The sequence below is a fragment of the Micrasema longulum genome, unplaced genomic scaffold, assembly GCF_059751315.1.
Source record: "Micrasema longulum isolate JH-2025_06_02 unplaced genomic scaffold, ASM5975131v1 h1tg001416l, whole genome shotgun sequence".
In the NCBI taxonomy this organism is placed as follows: domain Eukaryota; kingdom Metazoa; phylum Arthropoda; class Insecta; order Trichoptera; family Brachycentridae; genus Micrasema; species Micrasema longulum.
In genome coordinates this window covers 319,367-334,059 of record NW_028278602.1, presented here as the reverse complement: position 1 = coordinate 334,059, position 14,693 = coordinate 319,367, and the positions used below count along the sequence as shown (strand labels likewise).

Below are 14,693 nucleotides of genomic sequence, written 5' to 3'. Positions count from 1 at the left end.
CTCGTCCTGTCACTTATCAAATGCTACGAGCTGTGATTTATATTTTCATGATGAATTGATAATTCAATTTATCATTGTCATAATAAATTAATATTAAGAAGAGGTTGAAAACCATAAAATAATAAAAGAAATTCGAGATGTAATCTGTTTTTACTTTCATCTGTCAGTGCCTGGAACTGGTGTTACAATTTTTTTATGTGAACTAACTATAAAAAAACTTATAACTAATATGAATAACCTAAATACTTAATTAATATATATAATTACAATTAAAATTAAGATAAATTATAAGGGGCATCATTCAGCAGTATTTAATGTGGAGGTTGCGTGAGGACAAATGACTAAAGGGAAAAATATTTTTCTTTCAATCTTCCTACAGCTTAAAGTGGGCTTTTAAGACCGATTCCTAAGTTATTAATTAATTTTTGGAAAAAATTATTTATCTTTTTTTTTAACGTCACCTGTGGTGCGTCCATGAAAGCTCTAAATGATATCTATTTTTATCTGGGATTCGCACCTATCCTATAAGAATATTGGAAAATACTGTAGAGCACTGCCATGGCTTCCAATTTTTACCGCCAGATGGGACTCGTAGTACTAAAATCAGAGTCTGTTTACAATGGGCAAGTAAACTTCAAAATGTTGTTCCGGATTTGAATATGTCATAAGCGACATAGTTACCGCATTTAGGGGTGATCCAGGTAGCGGAATTAGCTTCGTCGGCCGAGCTTGCATTGTTATTGTAAGCCGGCAGCCGAGTTGGGTTAAATTCTTAGAATTATTTGCCGTTGCTAGGTGAACGACAGACAGGTAGCACGAAAATGGCACACGCAACGCCCCAGGTATTATGTTCGAAGTCTCATAATTGATGGCGTTTTTTCATCAGCCGCAAAATAGCAGAGTATCAGGCTCTTTTCCTTATAAAGGAAAAAAAGTACCTAGCATTCTCAAAGCATGGATATTTCTCCCGAAAAACGGAGTTTGTCTTTGAATAAATTTTTGTCTGTTGGCTATGGTATACCGGAAATAAATGATTCATTCGAATCATTCGAGTTAGTCAGAGACAGAAACCAATACGTCTCCTATGGCATGTTCGCGTCAGAGTGTTTCCATACTTTCGTTTCGTTTCGTTTAATGTTTCCAAGTGTTCAGTTAATTCTGTTAATTTTAACGTTTTTCCATGAATCTAACTTTGAATAAAAGTATTAAAATATGTACTTAGGTGTTTTTATTTAACTATGAATTTTGAAAACCTCATTATAAGTTCTAGAGCGGTCACGTTTCAAAGTATAAATTTAGATATGTTTACGTTATATCAAGAAAAAAGTTTGTTTTACATCAATTCGCATTCATTTTTTTCTCTGTTTTCTTATGTGTAATATTAATATCTAATCTCTTTCTGAAATGAATTTATCAAATATGTTTGTGTACCTTATATTATATTATTGTCTTATTTATTTATTTATACTTTTACATTGTTTGTATTTTTTTTAATACATAATAATGTTCCCTCACCGTGCCGAGGGAAACATTTTACAAAACGTGAAACATGCCTTAAATTAGCTATTTAACAAAGTTAACATAATAATAACAACAAAAAAACGTAATTAATCCAACTAACCTAATTATCATTAAAATTAAAATTATTTATTAATCCCGCTAAGTCCGACGTGCAAATAGATAGGTCGACTGCGTTTCGTTTCTGTGTGGGGGGGGCAAGACGGGTAGGTGACCCATCGTTAATTATGCATAAGTTAAGGCTATTCGTCAAGTCTAAGATAGCTCTACCACTAGAATCTGAAGAATTACATCCCCATGAAATTGAATGGGCGTTAAAATCCCCCAAAAGAATAAACGAAGATGAGAGCTTTGTAGTAATAGAATCGAAGTACGAACTATCAAAATGCATTTTTGGAGGGATATATATAGAAACAAAAGAGATTCCCGATATATCTATTGCAACAACTTGGTAATTTATGTGTGTTGGTATGGTGATGTGAGTGAACGGAATTTCTGATTTGATCGATAATGCTGTTCCCCCTCTGCCATCAAGACGATCGTGTCGAACCGTCTTATAGCCAGGGATATTAAAAGTGAAATTTGGTGGAAGCCATGTTTCTGAAATTACAGCTATGTCAACATTATGTTCTTGAGGTAATGATATAATTTCGGATTTGTTTGAAACAGCACTTCTGCTGTTCCATTGTAAAATAGTAAATTGTTTTGAGTTAAGTATCCACTTCACCGCCATTTTTAATATTATGAATTAGAGAGTTAATTATAGGAATAAATGAAGCAGCGTTGGACGGTTGATATGAATTAGGATTTGAAATCAAAGTAGAAGTTTAGCAATAGAATCAATTAGACTAGAAATATTTGATGGAACAAGTTCTGATGATGTTGAATTCGATGAATTGTTTTGGGAATAAGCATTATTTTGAAGAGCACAGCCATCCGCAGGATTGGACGCCTGTCCATTCCGATAAGAGAGAAGTAATTCATGTTCCTTTGAATTCCATGCCTGAACATGTCTTGAATTTACAGCAGTAGACTTTATAGGAGTCGAAACCATTGTGATGGGAGTTGAAACGCGTTTAATATTTTTGGAAGTTTTTTCCGCATAGCTAATGGCAGATGTGGGATGTAAATTGGAAGCTTCCTTGTACGTCACATTACCAGCGGCCATTGTATGCTTTATATTCTTTTGTCGAGTCAGTTCTGGGCATGAAAAACTAGAGGCACTGTGCGAGCCATTGCAATTTACGCATTAAATGTTTTCAGTCTGGCATACTTCTCCGAGGTGAGATTCCCCACATTTGTAACACCTAGGGATCGATCGGCATTGTGTTTTCGTGTGGCTAAAGCGGCAACATTGAAAACATAAAATAGTTGGGAAAATATATTGCTCCACTTTTAAAGAATTATGAAACAAATAAACGTTATTGGGTAATGTTTGCCCCTCGAAAGTCAAAACAATCGACTGAGATGGTTTCCATGTCACAGTTTCACAAGATTTATCTTTATAATTAAGACGTCGAGCCTTAATTACCTTACCACATCCATAAGGGACCTCGATTGACTCAATAATTTCTTCAATTGTAAGATCTGTAGACACACTTTTTACAATTCCTAATTTGGTTACTTTAAATGACGGTACATAGGCTTTCAGGGAGTTAGTAACGACAAAGTTTGATGTTAAAAAATTGTTTGCTGCAACGGCAGTCTTAAATGTCAAGGAAATTTTAAATTTGTTTTCCACTCTCACACCTCCTAATATAGTGTTACATTATAGAAATGAGTGAAAATATTTCTTCGTTCGTTCTTCTTCGTTTTTTAAAGGCCTTTTCACCTCGGGTGTTCTGGCCATATTAATTTATATTTTAACTCCTTGAACAACCAACGTATCTAATATTTAGGGCTAGGAAATAAATGAAAACATTAAGAATCAAAACTCTATTTCCGATTTGGAACGAAATTCATTTTTAGCAATTCTACAGTAAGAACTTTCTGACCAATGTGATTTAATGAAAATTTATTTTTTTTATTCATAAATTTCATAAAAATTGCGTGTTTTTGTAAAATTCTAAACATATCTACTTTTACACATGTAGTAAATGTTATCACTGTAACTCTCCAAAACAAGAGACTAACTCTTGTGCTTGGAGAGTGACTAACACTGTTTTAGTTGTTTATTTATAAGAGTTTAAATAATTTTAAATACGAGTACTTAAAAAATAAAAATAAAAACATAGGATATATAAAGAAAAACCATAAAAATACATTCATACTAATTAAAATTTAATGTTGTTTTTACACGAGTTACTCCATCTTTTTTACGATAATCCGAACGGTTTTTACTAAAGATTTTTTAGTAAAGTTTTGTGAGTATACTCAATCATGATTTATCTTAAGAGGAAACGCCGGTGAAATCGGTCCAGTGGTTATTCAGTCCACCGAGGACACGCGTACTAATATTTTCTTTTATATATAGCTTCACGCCAAGTGAAAACGTATTCCCGTATTATCTCTCTGGATTTTGGTGCTAGAGCAGTGATTTTTTTTACACACCATAAATATTTACCGTTGGCGTGTCTATTTTGTTTCGTTTTTTTTAAATAGTTCAGTATGGGAACTATAACCATGCAAACCCTTAAAAAAGCACAGTTTTATCTTCTGTCTTCGGGCGCACGGTATGCGTATCTTCACTTAATTCTCTTAATGTCAATGGTACCAATATTCAATACAGGAAATCCGTAAAAAATCTAGGAGTACAAATGGATGAACATCTCTGCTGGCGAGCTCACACTAATGAATTAAGCCGAAAAATATTTTTCAGTCTGCACTCGCTTAGAAGGTTGCAAAAATTCTTACTCATTAATACTAAATGCACCCTTGTACAAGCATTACTACTACCCATTCTAGATTACGCTGATGTTTCCATGACTGATTTAAGCTGTGAGCAACTCGATAAACTTGAACGACTTCAGAATACATGCATTAGGTAACTTTTTGGTCTTAGGAAATATGACCACATGGCTCAAAATTAGACAGCGGAGAGACTATCACTCCCTCTCACTTCTGTTCAATGTACTTCATAGTCCTAACGCTCCCAAATACCCGCGTGAAAAATTTCAAAGCTTATCAGTTCGTGGTTTACCTCTTCGTTCTAATTCTCAAGGCACTCTCTCAATACCATTTTCAAATATTGAATTTAAGTAGGTACCAGGTACTTATTGATTGATTTGGTGTTTATTTTGTAGAACTCCATATTTAAACTTATTATATAAGAAATCAAACACTGATTTGAGTCTACTGAAAATTTTATTTTATTTTTACAAATATAAAAACGAAAATTTCGTGACAATTGTTTCCCCTTGTTAGAACATTTTCAAACGAATGTGAAGATTAGATGGATTGAATGCCCTTATATAGTTATATAATTCAAGGTACTTAAAAATAAAAATAATCTTACGGATTTTAGCATGTACAGTAATTGCACATAACTGTGGGTAAAACCAATAGTTCAGGGCAAGGCTAATACCCGTATGCAGAGACAAACCTTAAGGTGAGGAGAGTACATTCTATTGTCTTCACCTTCGGGTTATTCTCTGTATTTGAAATTAGAATGTACTTTCCTCACCTTAAGTTTTGTCTCTGCATACGGGTATAAGTGTTTAATAGGTAATGATGAATTTAAGTATTTATTTTGAATTTCGGAAAAAATTATAACACAGTATTTCTTGACATACATTTATGTATTTTAAGATAGTCAATGAAGCTTTATAGTTTTATGTCTTAAGATAATAGTTGTGGAAAATATATCAATAATATTATAATAGGTTGGTGTTCTTTATAATTTCAATACGTGATTGAAATATTATGAAGAAATTTATAAAAACATGAAAGTATTTTTACATTTGAAAGAATTTCTAAAAATATAAATGCATTTGTAAAATAATCAATCTATCAATTACGCATCATGCAAGCGTGCACATAAGAGGATTAAGTGTAAAATAACAGTCTATTTAAATATATTTAATGGTGGTGAAGGTATAAGATTGGTTTGTTCATTTATTATTTGAAAACATAGAATTAAGAATAGTCCAGAAAGAGCGTAGAATCATATTAGAATACATCGGGCTGTGTCCAAAAATCCCCCCACTAGGCCCCACTTTCGCCGCGCGCATTCGTAATGTCGCCGCGTAATGTTGTACAATAGGAAAAAATATAATCATAACACTAATGTAAGGTAAAAAAAAGCAGTCTATTAATTTCTCTAAAATTTTATTGTGCACGCGGAAATATTGATTGACACAACAGAGAAGATAAGTCAAGGGTCATTTAATAAGAAATGTTTCTTCATTTAACTGTTTAGTTTAGTTACTGCTGTATATATAATTAATTAATTAAGCTTTGGTTTTAATAAAACTAGTATGCACATTTGTGTCATATTTTCAGTGACACAAATAGAACGAGATGGTCTCAGTAATATAAGAAGACTCATTTCTATGATTCATTGAGTGGTACAAATAGTAAAAGTTAGTTTTATTAAAATAAGTAGTCTCTTTTCTATCCCACATTTTAAGGAATATTTCTGTCATTTGTACAAATTACTTGAATGTTGTTACGCAAATATAATTATCTATAAATAATAACCCATTTTGCAAATCATGAGTTTCGTAGCTAAATAATTGAGTTCAAAATAAAGTTTTTTTGCTTTCCAGAAAAGTTACACTTTTGCAATTATAATACTCTCATGTCCGCCCATCAAAAATGTATAGATGAACAAAAATGTTTGTTCTATACTAATATTTGCTTTTATTAAGCAGATTGTAGTTGTGAGAAAAAGTAAAAATATAATTTTTTATTACAACTCCTTGGACAACCAACGTGACCTTTTTATAGGCAGTAATAGACAGAGGTCAGAGTAATATTAAGAGCCAGAAAATAATTAAGAATATAATAATCAAAAATCTATTACCGGTTAAGGACGAAATTCATTTTTAGCAATTCTACAGTAAGAACTTTCTGACCAATGTGATTCAATGAATGACGAATTAAATCCTCCCTTTGATAAAATGTGTTTCCACAATCTGAGCATGAGAACGGTTTCTCGCCGGTATGAGTAACCATGTGTGATTTTAATCGACTTTTTCGGGAACATTTAAATTGGCACATCAAGCATGCAAATGGTTTCTCGCTGGTGTGAGTTATCATGTGTGATTTCAAATTACTTTTTCGTAAACATTTGAATTGGCACGTTGAGCACGAGAATGGTTTCTCAGCGGCATGAGTAAACATGTGTGATTTTAAAGAACATTTGTGTGAACATTTAAATTGGCACATTAAGCATGAGAATGGCTTCTCGCCGGTATGAGTTAACATGTGTGATTGTAAATTACTTTTCTGCGAGCATTTATATTGGCACATTGAGCATGAGAATGGTTTCTTATCGGTATGAGTCAACATATGTGATTTTAAATTACTTTTCTGTGAACATTGAAATTGGCACATTGAGCACGAGAACGGTTTCTCACCGGTATGAGTAACCATATGTAATTTTAAATGACTCTTTCGCAAACATTTAAATTGGCACATTGAGCATGATATTGGTTTGTCACCGGTATGAGTTGACATATGTGATGTAAACTGACTTTTATAAGAACATTTATATTGACAGATTGAGCATGAGAATGGTTTCTCACCGCTATGCGTAGCCACGTGTGCTTTTAATCGACCTTTTCGTGAACATTTGAATGGGCACATTGAGCATGAGAATGATATCTCTTCGGTATGAGTAACCATGTGTGATTTTAATCGACTTTTTCGTGAACATTTAAATTGGCACATTGAGCATGAAAATGGTTTCTCACCGGTATGCGTTAAAATATGTGATGTTAATTGACTTTTATAAAAACATTTATATTGGCACATTGAGCATGAGATTGCTTTCTCATCGGTATGAGTAACCATGTGTGATTTTAATCGACTTTTTCGTGAACATTTATATTGGCACATTAAACATGAGAATGATTTCTCACCGGTATGAGTAAACATGTGTGATTTTAAAGTACATTTGTGTGAACATTTAAATTGGCACATTGAGCATGCGAATGGCTTCTCGCCTGTATGAGTTAACATGTGTGCTTGTAAATTACTTTTCTGCGAAGATTTATATTGGCACATTGAGCATGAGAATGGTTTTTCGCCGGTATGAGTAATCATGTGTGATTTCAAATGACTTTTCCGTGAACACTTAAATTGGCACATTGAGCATGAGAATGGTTTCTCACCGGTATGAGTTAACATATGTGATGTTAATTGACTTTTATAAGAACATTTATATTGGCACATTGAGCATGAGAATGGTTTCTCACCGGTATGAGTTGACATGTGCAATTTTAAATTTCTTTTAAGCGAACATTTATATTGGCACATCGAGCATGATAATGGTTTCTCGCCAGTATGAGTTGACTTATGTGATATTAATTGACTTTTATAAGAACATTTATATTGGCACACTGAGCATGAGAATGGTTTCTCACCAGTGTGAGTTGCCATATGTGAAATTAAATGACTTTTATAAGAACATTTATATTGGCACATTGAGCATGAGAATGGTTTATCGCCGGGATGAATTAGCAACATGTGTGATTTTAAATTACTTTTAAGCGAACATTCATATTGGCACACTGAGCATGAAAATGGTTTCTTACCGGGATGAGTCGACATATGTGATGTTAATTGACTGTTATAAGGACATTTATATTGGCACATTGAGCATGATACTGGTTTCTCACCGGTATGAAATAAAACATGAGGCAAAAGACTACTATTCTTTGGACATTTATATTGACACTCTGAACAGGCAAAATTTTTTGGGCTTCCTTTAAAACCTGAAACAAAAACAAAAAATAAAGAAAGGGACAAAATATTGATTTTATTTAATATCAGCATGCGAGTGGTATCATGGTATCACTTCAGAGATCAAGTCTTCAGTTAATTGGTTCGGAAGGCTGGGAATTATTGATTTTGCGGCATGTAATTGAATACTACGTGTACAATGAACATTATATAATGACTATGGTGACCGTTAATGGAAAAAATGTGTATATTTTTTATTCTGGATAGTATTTTTACATTTCCTTTCTATTTTATGAAATCACAAGAGTAATTTTGGTCTTCGGATTACATTATTTGTGATGAATTTTAAAAATTCCACGTAAACATTTTACAACCCCAAACTCTACAAATTGCCGAGACACTGCTAACATTCTATACGCTGAAACTTGAGACAATGACGCTTTTCCAAATTACTCGAGGGAACCAGAAATCGTCGACCAGGCCATGTGTTTTCTCACGATGTGAATGAAGACGATGGACGTCAAATCTGCATTTGGACTATAAATTTAGTATCAAATTTTTCGTCATTCTTTCTTTTTTTTCTTTTAAAAGTTCAGTCATTGTGCATGAGTTTGTATGATAAAAAGCAAATTTCATTTATAAATTCGGTTACATATGGCGTATGTTTTTATGGAATATTTTTCTCTTATAGGTTGAAGTAATGTGATATTTGAAGCAATAATTATTGGAAACAGAATTAAGAAGAATTTAACAGAATAGGACGGTGTGAATTGTATTAAAGTGTGGTAAATACATTTTTTTAAAACGGTTAAAGGGAACCGAGTTATGGTCCTGAGGCTAGTGTCGTGGACTCATGGATCAGAGGTTCAACAAATGAACTGTGTCTACCACAATTTGATTTCCATTTTCTAATAGTGAGTTATTTACAAATCATAGAAAGTGATTCCCAAAATAAATATATACTGGGATAAATAAAATAAAAAAAACTGGAAGAAAATGATTCATTCTAAAACAATTCCGTTTATTTACTTTTACAAAACTGGAGTTCTTCCAAGTGAAATATTAAAGAGTTTTGATTTTAATTCTTTCACAATTATCAGTCAAGAAGTACAGACAATTTTAGGCTTCCTTTAAGATTTACTGAAAACTAAATCAACAGATTTTAATAACCCTTTAAAGCATTCAATGAGAAGGGAAGCTGGCAATGCCTCTACTTTTAAAATAGATAAGTTGATGTGAGATGGATTCAATATTGCGTAGACCAACAACGCATTATGCAACATATATTGTCACAGTCATATAGGTTAGTAATAAGACAAGACTGAGTTCCACAAACTTCCATTCTTGTTACATTTTCGATACGTGGCATTAATAATAACAACTCTTCAGCCATAACAATCTTGTGTCAACAATCATGCAATATTAGTTTAAGTTCTCTGCGAACCACCATCCACAGTCCACAGGCGTAATCTCAGAGCAGATAATGTGAACGGAAGTATTACTTACTTGAGGCAATTTCACTGCTTCGAGAGGTATTTAAACATTCTTGTTTTATGTCAGGATAGTCAATATCGATCTCAGGGTAGATAATTTTATCGCTGGCTATCCTAGGCTGGCCAGTGCTCGTCCCTGGTTCAGCCTTCACGGTAGCAATACCCAGATCCTCGCTGCTGCAGGGACGCGGCGCCCTTTCCGCAGTGTGAAGCTTATCTCCTTCTTCATCGCCAGTCCCCGGTTCAGCCTTAATATTCACTGAAGCGATTTCCATACTTTTTTCTTTCAAAATATATATAGTTAATCTGTAAAATAATAACAAATAAACAATTCAATCTAAAATTACATATATGATGTAATATTATTATGAAATTAAAAAAAGGCGTTTAACAGTCCTCAAGATCCATTTCTCAGGAATTGAATGTTACCCATACGACAAACTACAACTATAGCGGTTTACATAGATATTTTTTTACAGACATGAAGCTTTTTAAGTCTCTGCATTTAGAGAGCTTATGATCCATCATTGGAGTTCGAGGTACGATTCTCGGTGAGATCACAATGACTAAATGTGATTTTCCTCAAGCCTGGCTGTAACCTAACATTTTAATTAGACCTCCTGGCCTGTTGTAAAGCTACATATTGCTATTTCTAACAAACTGGGATTGAAACATACTTTCATGGTGATTTGTAGGTAAAAACCAACCTTTAAGTGTAATTTGGTAGGCAATCTGCGAACAATCATAGAAGTTATGGCTAGGGGTTAGTAAAAAAAGAAGAAATGTATTTACTTTTACAGAACAGTCTTAATATTATATGACTTCTGAAGATGATTTTGTCATTTGCCTTCTGTCGTGCTTTTGATATTAAAATGTAGCCATGAGAGCGTGTCTATTATAGTAAGTCAAACCCTGCAGTTTATACGAATTTAAGGGTTACCTTCAGTTTAGATAAGTCAACGCAACGTGCGAAGAGATAAGAGTGAGAGAGAGAGAGAGGGACAGGGAAAAAGTATTTTGGTACATTTCTATTTAACTTTCCAATCCCCAACTCGCGTGCCTTGTTATAAAAATGGTGGATTGAAATAAAGCTAGGTGTTATTGTTATCAAAAACATTTTTCACTTTGTGGTATGACATTTTACACTTATTTGTTTATAAATTTGTATAAACCACTTAATTTTTTAAATTATACTTCGACCGGTTTCGAGGTTACTACCCTTATCGTCAGGAATTTAACTGACTTATAATTACACGCATTGCTATTTATATAGTAAAATATTGTATGAAAGAGACAGAAAATTGAAAGAAAGAGAGAGAAAGAAGATAAAATAAATCATAACGGGAATAGTTTTAAAAGAGGACTCGAAGTTAAATTTAATTGATTATTTATTATTTGAAGTTTTTGATTAATGGCTACTAATTTCTAATCGTTCTAAATTATCTAAACGAAAACCATTTTTATTGACATGCAAAATTTCTAAGTAGAGTAATAATAATCTAAGAGTAATAATAATTTTTCAGAATTCGCAAATCATCTTATATCCGAAAACCATGAATTTAATCAAGAAACGTGTGTAGAAATTTTGCAAGTCAATAAAAATGGTTTTCGTTAAGATAATTTAGAACGATAAGAAATTAGTAAAGCCATTAATCAAAAACTTCAAATAACAAATAATCAATTCAATTTAAATTTGAGTTCTCTTTCAAAAATATCCCCGTTATGATTCATCTTCTTTCTTTCTCTTTCATTTTTCTTTCTCTTTCACACAATATTTTATTACATAAATAGCAACGCGTGTAATTATAAGTTAGTTAAATTCATGACGATGAGGTAGTAACCTCGAAACCGGTCGAAGTATAATTAAAAAAATTAAGTGGTTTATACAAATTTATAAACAAATACGTGTAAAGCTAGGTGTGTTTATGAATTTTTCCACAGACTTGTTTATATACCGAACGCCCCTCATGTTGACTTGAACCGACATGTCTTATTAGATAGGTAATATTACTCTAATAAAAACACTAGGAAACTTACCCTTAGTTTCTTCATTGATAGTGGGGATCATTCCATAGCGCATGTATTATACTAGAGGTACACTTAACTGGGGATGAATTGTTTATTGTACAGCGCCCTTGAGGTGATTTTCTACAAAACTGGCGCTATAACAATTATCCAGAATAAGTAAATAGATTAAGACTCGCAACCACAGATTATATTGCTCGCAACTTAAACCAGACACTGTCTCTGTCAAACACGAAATGGCGGACATTGAGAAATGTTGCATAAATTGTTGCCAGTCTAAAGACCTCAGTACGTACTTTAAGTGTGACGTGCTTTTATATTCCAGAAAGTTTCTAACAATTAACTGTGATGTAATAAAACTGCGTATTATTCAATAAAATGAACCGCCGTATAATAAACGTAGTACCTACATGGTACTAACTTTATAGTAATTAAAATGTTCTAAATTTGTCATTTTTAGTATTTGGTTGTTTTTAAGTCTTTGAAAATGTGTTTTTGAAAGCGTAACTATTATATTAAAATGAAATTATATGTTTTGCTTATACTTTTTGTATTTTTTTATAATTCCACTTATACGTTTTGCTCGTGAATGTAATTTGAACTTTCCCCTTATTGATCCCTTTGTTTGTACCAAATAAACATTCAAAATGCGCGTTTTATAACACATCTTTCTGTCTTATATTTAGTTTCTAAAATATAATATTATTTTATCTCTAATTCTTAAAATGTTATATATTTTTATATTTTTGACACTTGTGCAATGATATTTACACACATGTCTACCCTCGTTCCATTATAACACCCACTCACCCACCCTCTCACACACTTACACTCACACAAACACACTAGAATGTATTGTACGTGTATTTAATGTATTTCTATGGATATCTGTTATTGGTTTAATTCCCTGTATATTTTATTTGTTATAATTTTTTTACAAGTATTACTGTTGATATTTTCTTAAAAAAATAAAATAAAAAAACCTCTTCAATAATTAACATGGTGTCAGAAGTCATAACACTGTTAGAGTTATTGTTTTTATTTCTAAAAAGCTCGTTAAAAATGATTTATAGATGACTTTAATTGAAATAATATCTTCAAATAAAAATAATAGTATTGTATTTCGTCGTTGCGCTTGGAAAACTGGCTCTGCGCAAACATATTTTTAAATCAACTCTATAAAATGGAATAATTGGATGGGGTGGAGCATTAAATAATTATATTCAACATTTAATGATAGTACAAAAACTAATAATAAAATTATGCTGAACAAGAATAAAACATATCCCTCCATCCAATTATTCCAAGAAGCCAAACTTTTAAATATAAGATAGTTGTATCGTCTCCAATGTCTAAAATTCGTTGTAAATCGTCAGCACTTGTTCCCTCAAAACCCAAACCGCCATAGTCAAAGAAGTAATCAAGTGCTGGAGATTCCGTTTTGTAAATCATTACTAGGGCGGAGGCATGCAAATGTCCTTGCCATTAAACTCTATAACTCATACTTTATAAACACAACGGAAAATGATAATTTAAGCCTCTTTTCTACAAATAATTCCTTTATAAAATGGGCCAAACATGTAAATGTATATGTTTTTCTTTTCTTGATATTTTTTTTATTTGTTTTTGTATTTTTTCCTAATTTATTTATCAAATTAAATTTAATATTCTTTATCTTTTCTTTTTTTTCTCTTTACTATTCTAATTGAATAAACCGTACAACACTCTGGTCAGAAGAATCGGCGTCGCTGACCCTCGTACCAGTGATATCAAAGTGTCTGTCGTCACGGAGGGTGAAATTGATAGAACCATAAAATCCCTCGGTCCAAAAAAGGCACCTGGTATTGACAGAGTTAACGGGGAAATCGTGAGAAACGTCTGGTACTTTTCCAGGCGTGAATTTACAACTCTGATGAATTTCTGTTTAAAAGCAGAGATATACGAGTACCCAAAAGTTTGGAAAGAAGGTTTGAAGGTATCCCGAAGGGTAACGATAAAAATAAATCTGATCCTAAAACTTACAGGCCAATAGCACTCCTCTCAGCTCTTGGTAAAGTTCTCGAAAATCTAATTAGAAATAGGCTGAAAGGCTGGCTCTCTGCTCCCTATCCAAAGCAGTATAGTTTTACTAGAGCCCGGTCTTCAGAGGATGCAATACTCCGTGCCAGCAAATAAAGTCAGTCTACATGATAACCGGGTGAGATTTGCCTGTGGGATATTCCTCGATATTTCAGGTGCATTTGACGACGCCTGGTAGCCGATGATATTAACTAAATTAAAATCCAGAGGTTGTCCGAAGGAACTTTTCGGGATCATTCGGAGCTACCTTGGTGATGGATTCATCTCTGTGGTCCCCGGATCCATAACCGCGAGTAGAACGACGACCATGGATTGTCCACAGGGTTCTATCCTGAGGCCTTCACTGTGGAATTTACTCTGTGATGACTTACTGCGTTTACTGTTTCCAGCAGGCAGCGATATGGTAGCCGCAGACGACGCTCTTCTTCTCTTGTCAGGAAACAGTAGAAGGGAGTTGGAAATTAGGGGGTGAGAGGCACTTAAACTAATTTAAGAATGGGAAAATAGGAACAGACTCACATTCTAACCGCAAAAGAGGAATTTTCCAAGATCTAAGGTACTTTCGTTTTTGGCTCATGCCAAAATGATATCCTCAAAAACATCTTCGCTTTTTATGAAAGTACGAAGGGTGAGCCGAGCAACGCGGGGAATAAAAAGTAATGGGGTCAGACTAATATACCGAGGAACTTATGTTGCACAATTAACATGTGCTGCTAAAGTTTGGGCTCATCG

At 33.2% G+C, this 14,693-nt stretch overlaps 1 protein-coding gene across 1 annotated transcript; it reads right to left on the bottom strand.

Annotated features, from left to right (window-relative positions):
* Nucleotides 1-4,757: 4,757 nt before the first annotated feature.
* On the bottom strand, nucleotides 4,758-12,221 carry LOC148275471 (uncharacterized). Its single transcript, XM_088235681.1, has 3 exons — nucleotides 11,895-12,221; nucleotides 9,871-10,163; nucleotides 4,758-8,396 (listed from the first exon to the last, which is right to left on the bottom strand). Exons 2-3 carry the CDS (start codon nucleotides 10,130-10,132, stop codon nucleotides 6,478-6,480), a joined length of 2,181 nt encoding a protein of 726 aa, XP_088091807.1. The 5' UTR covers nucleotides 10,133-10,163; nucleotides 11,895-12,221; the 3' UTR covers nucleotides 4,758-6,477.
* Between the last annotated feature and the right edge of the window lie 2,472 nt (nucleotides 12,222-14,693).

Coding starts and splice junctions, on each gene's coding strand:
- LOC148275471 (XM_088235681.1), bottom strand. CDS start 10,132: ATGGAAATCGCTTCAGTGAATATTAAGGCTGAACCGGGGACTGGCGAT. Junction 8,397..9,870: donor AAGCAGTGAAATTGCCTCAA/GTAAGTAATACT, acceptor TTTTTGTTTCAG/GTTTTAAAGGAAGCCCAAAA.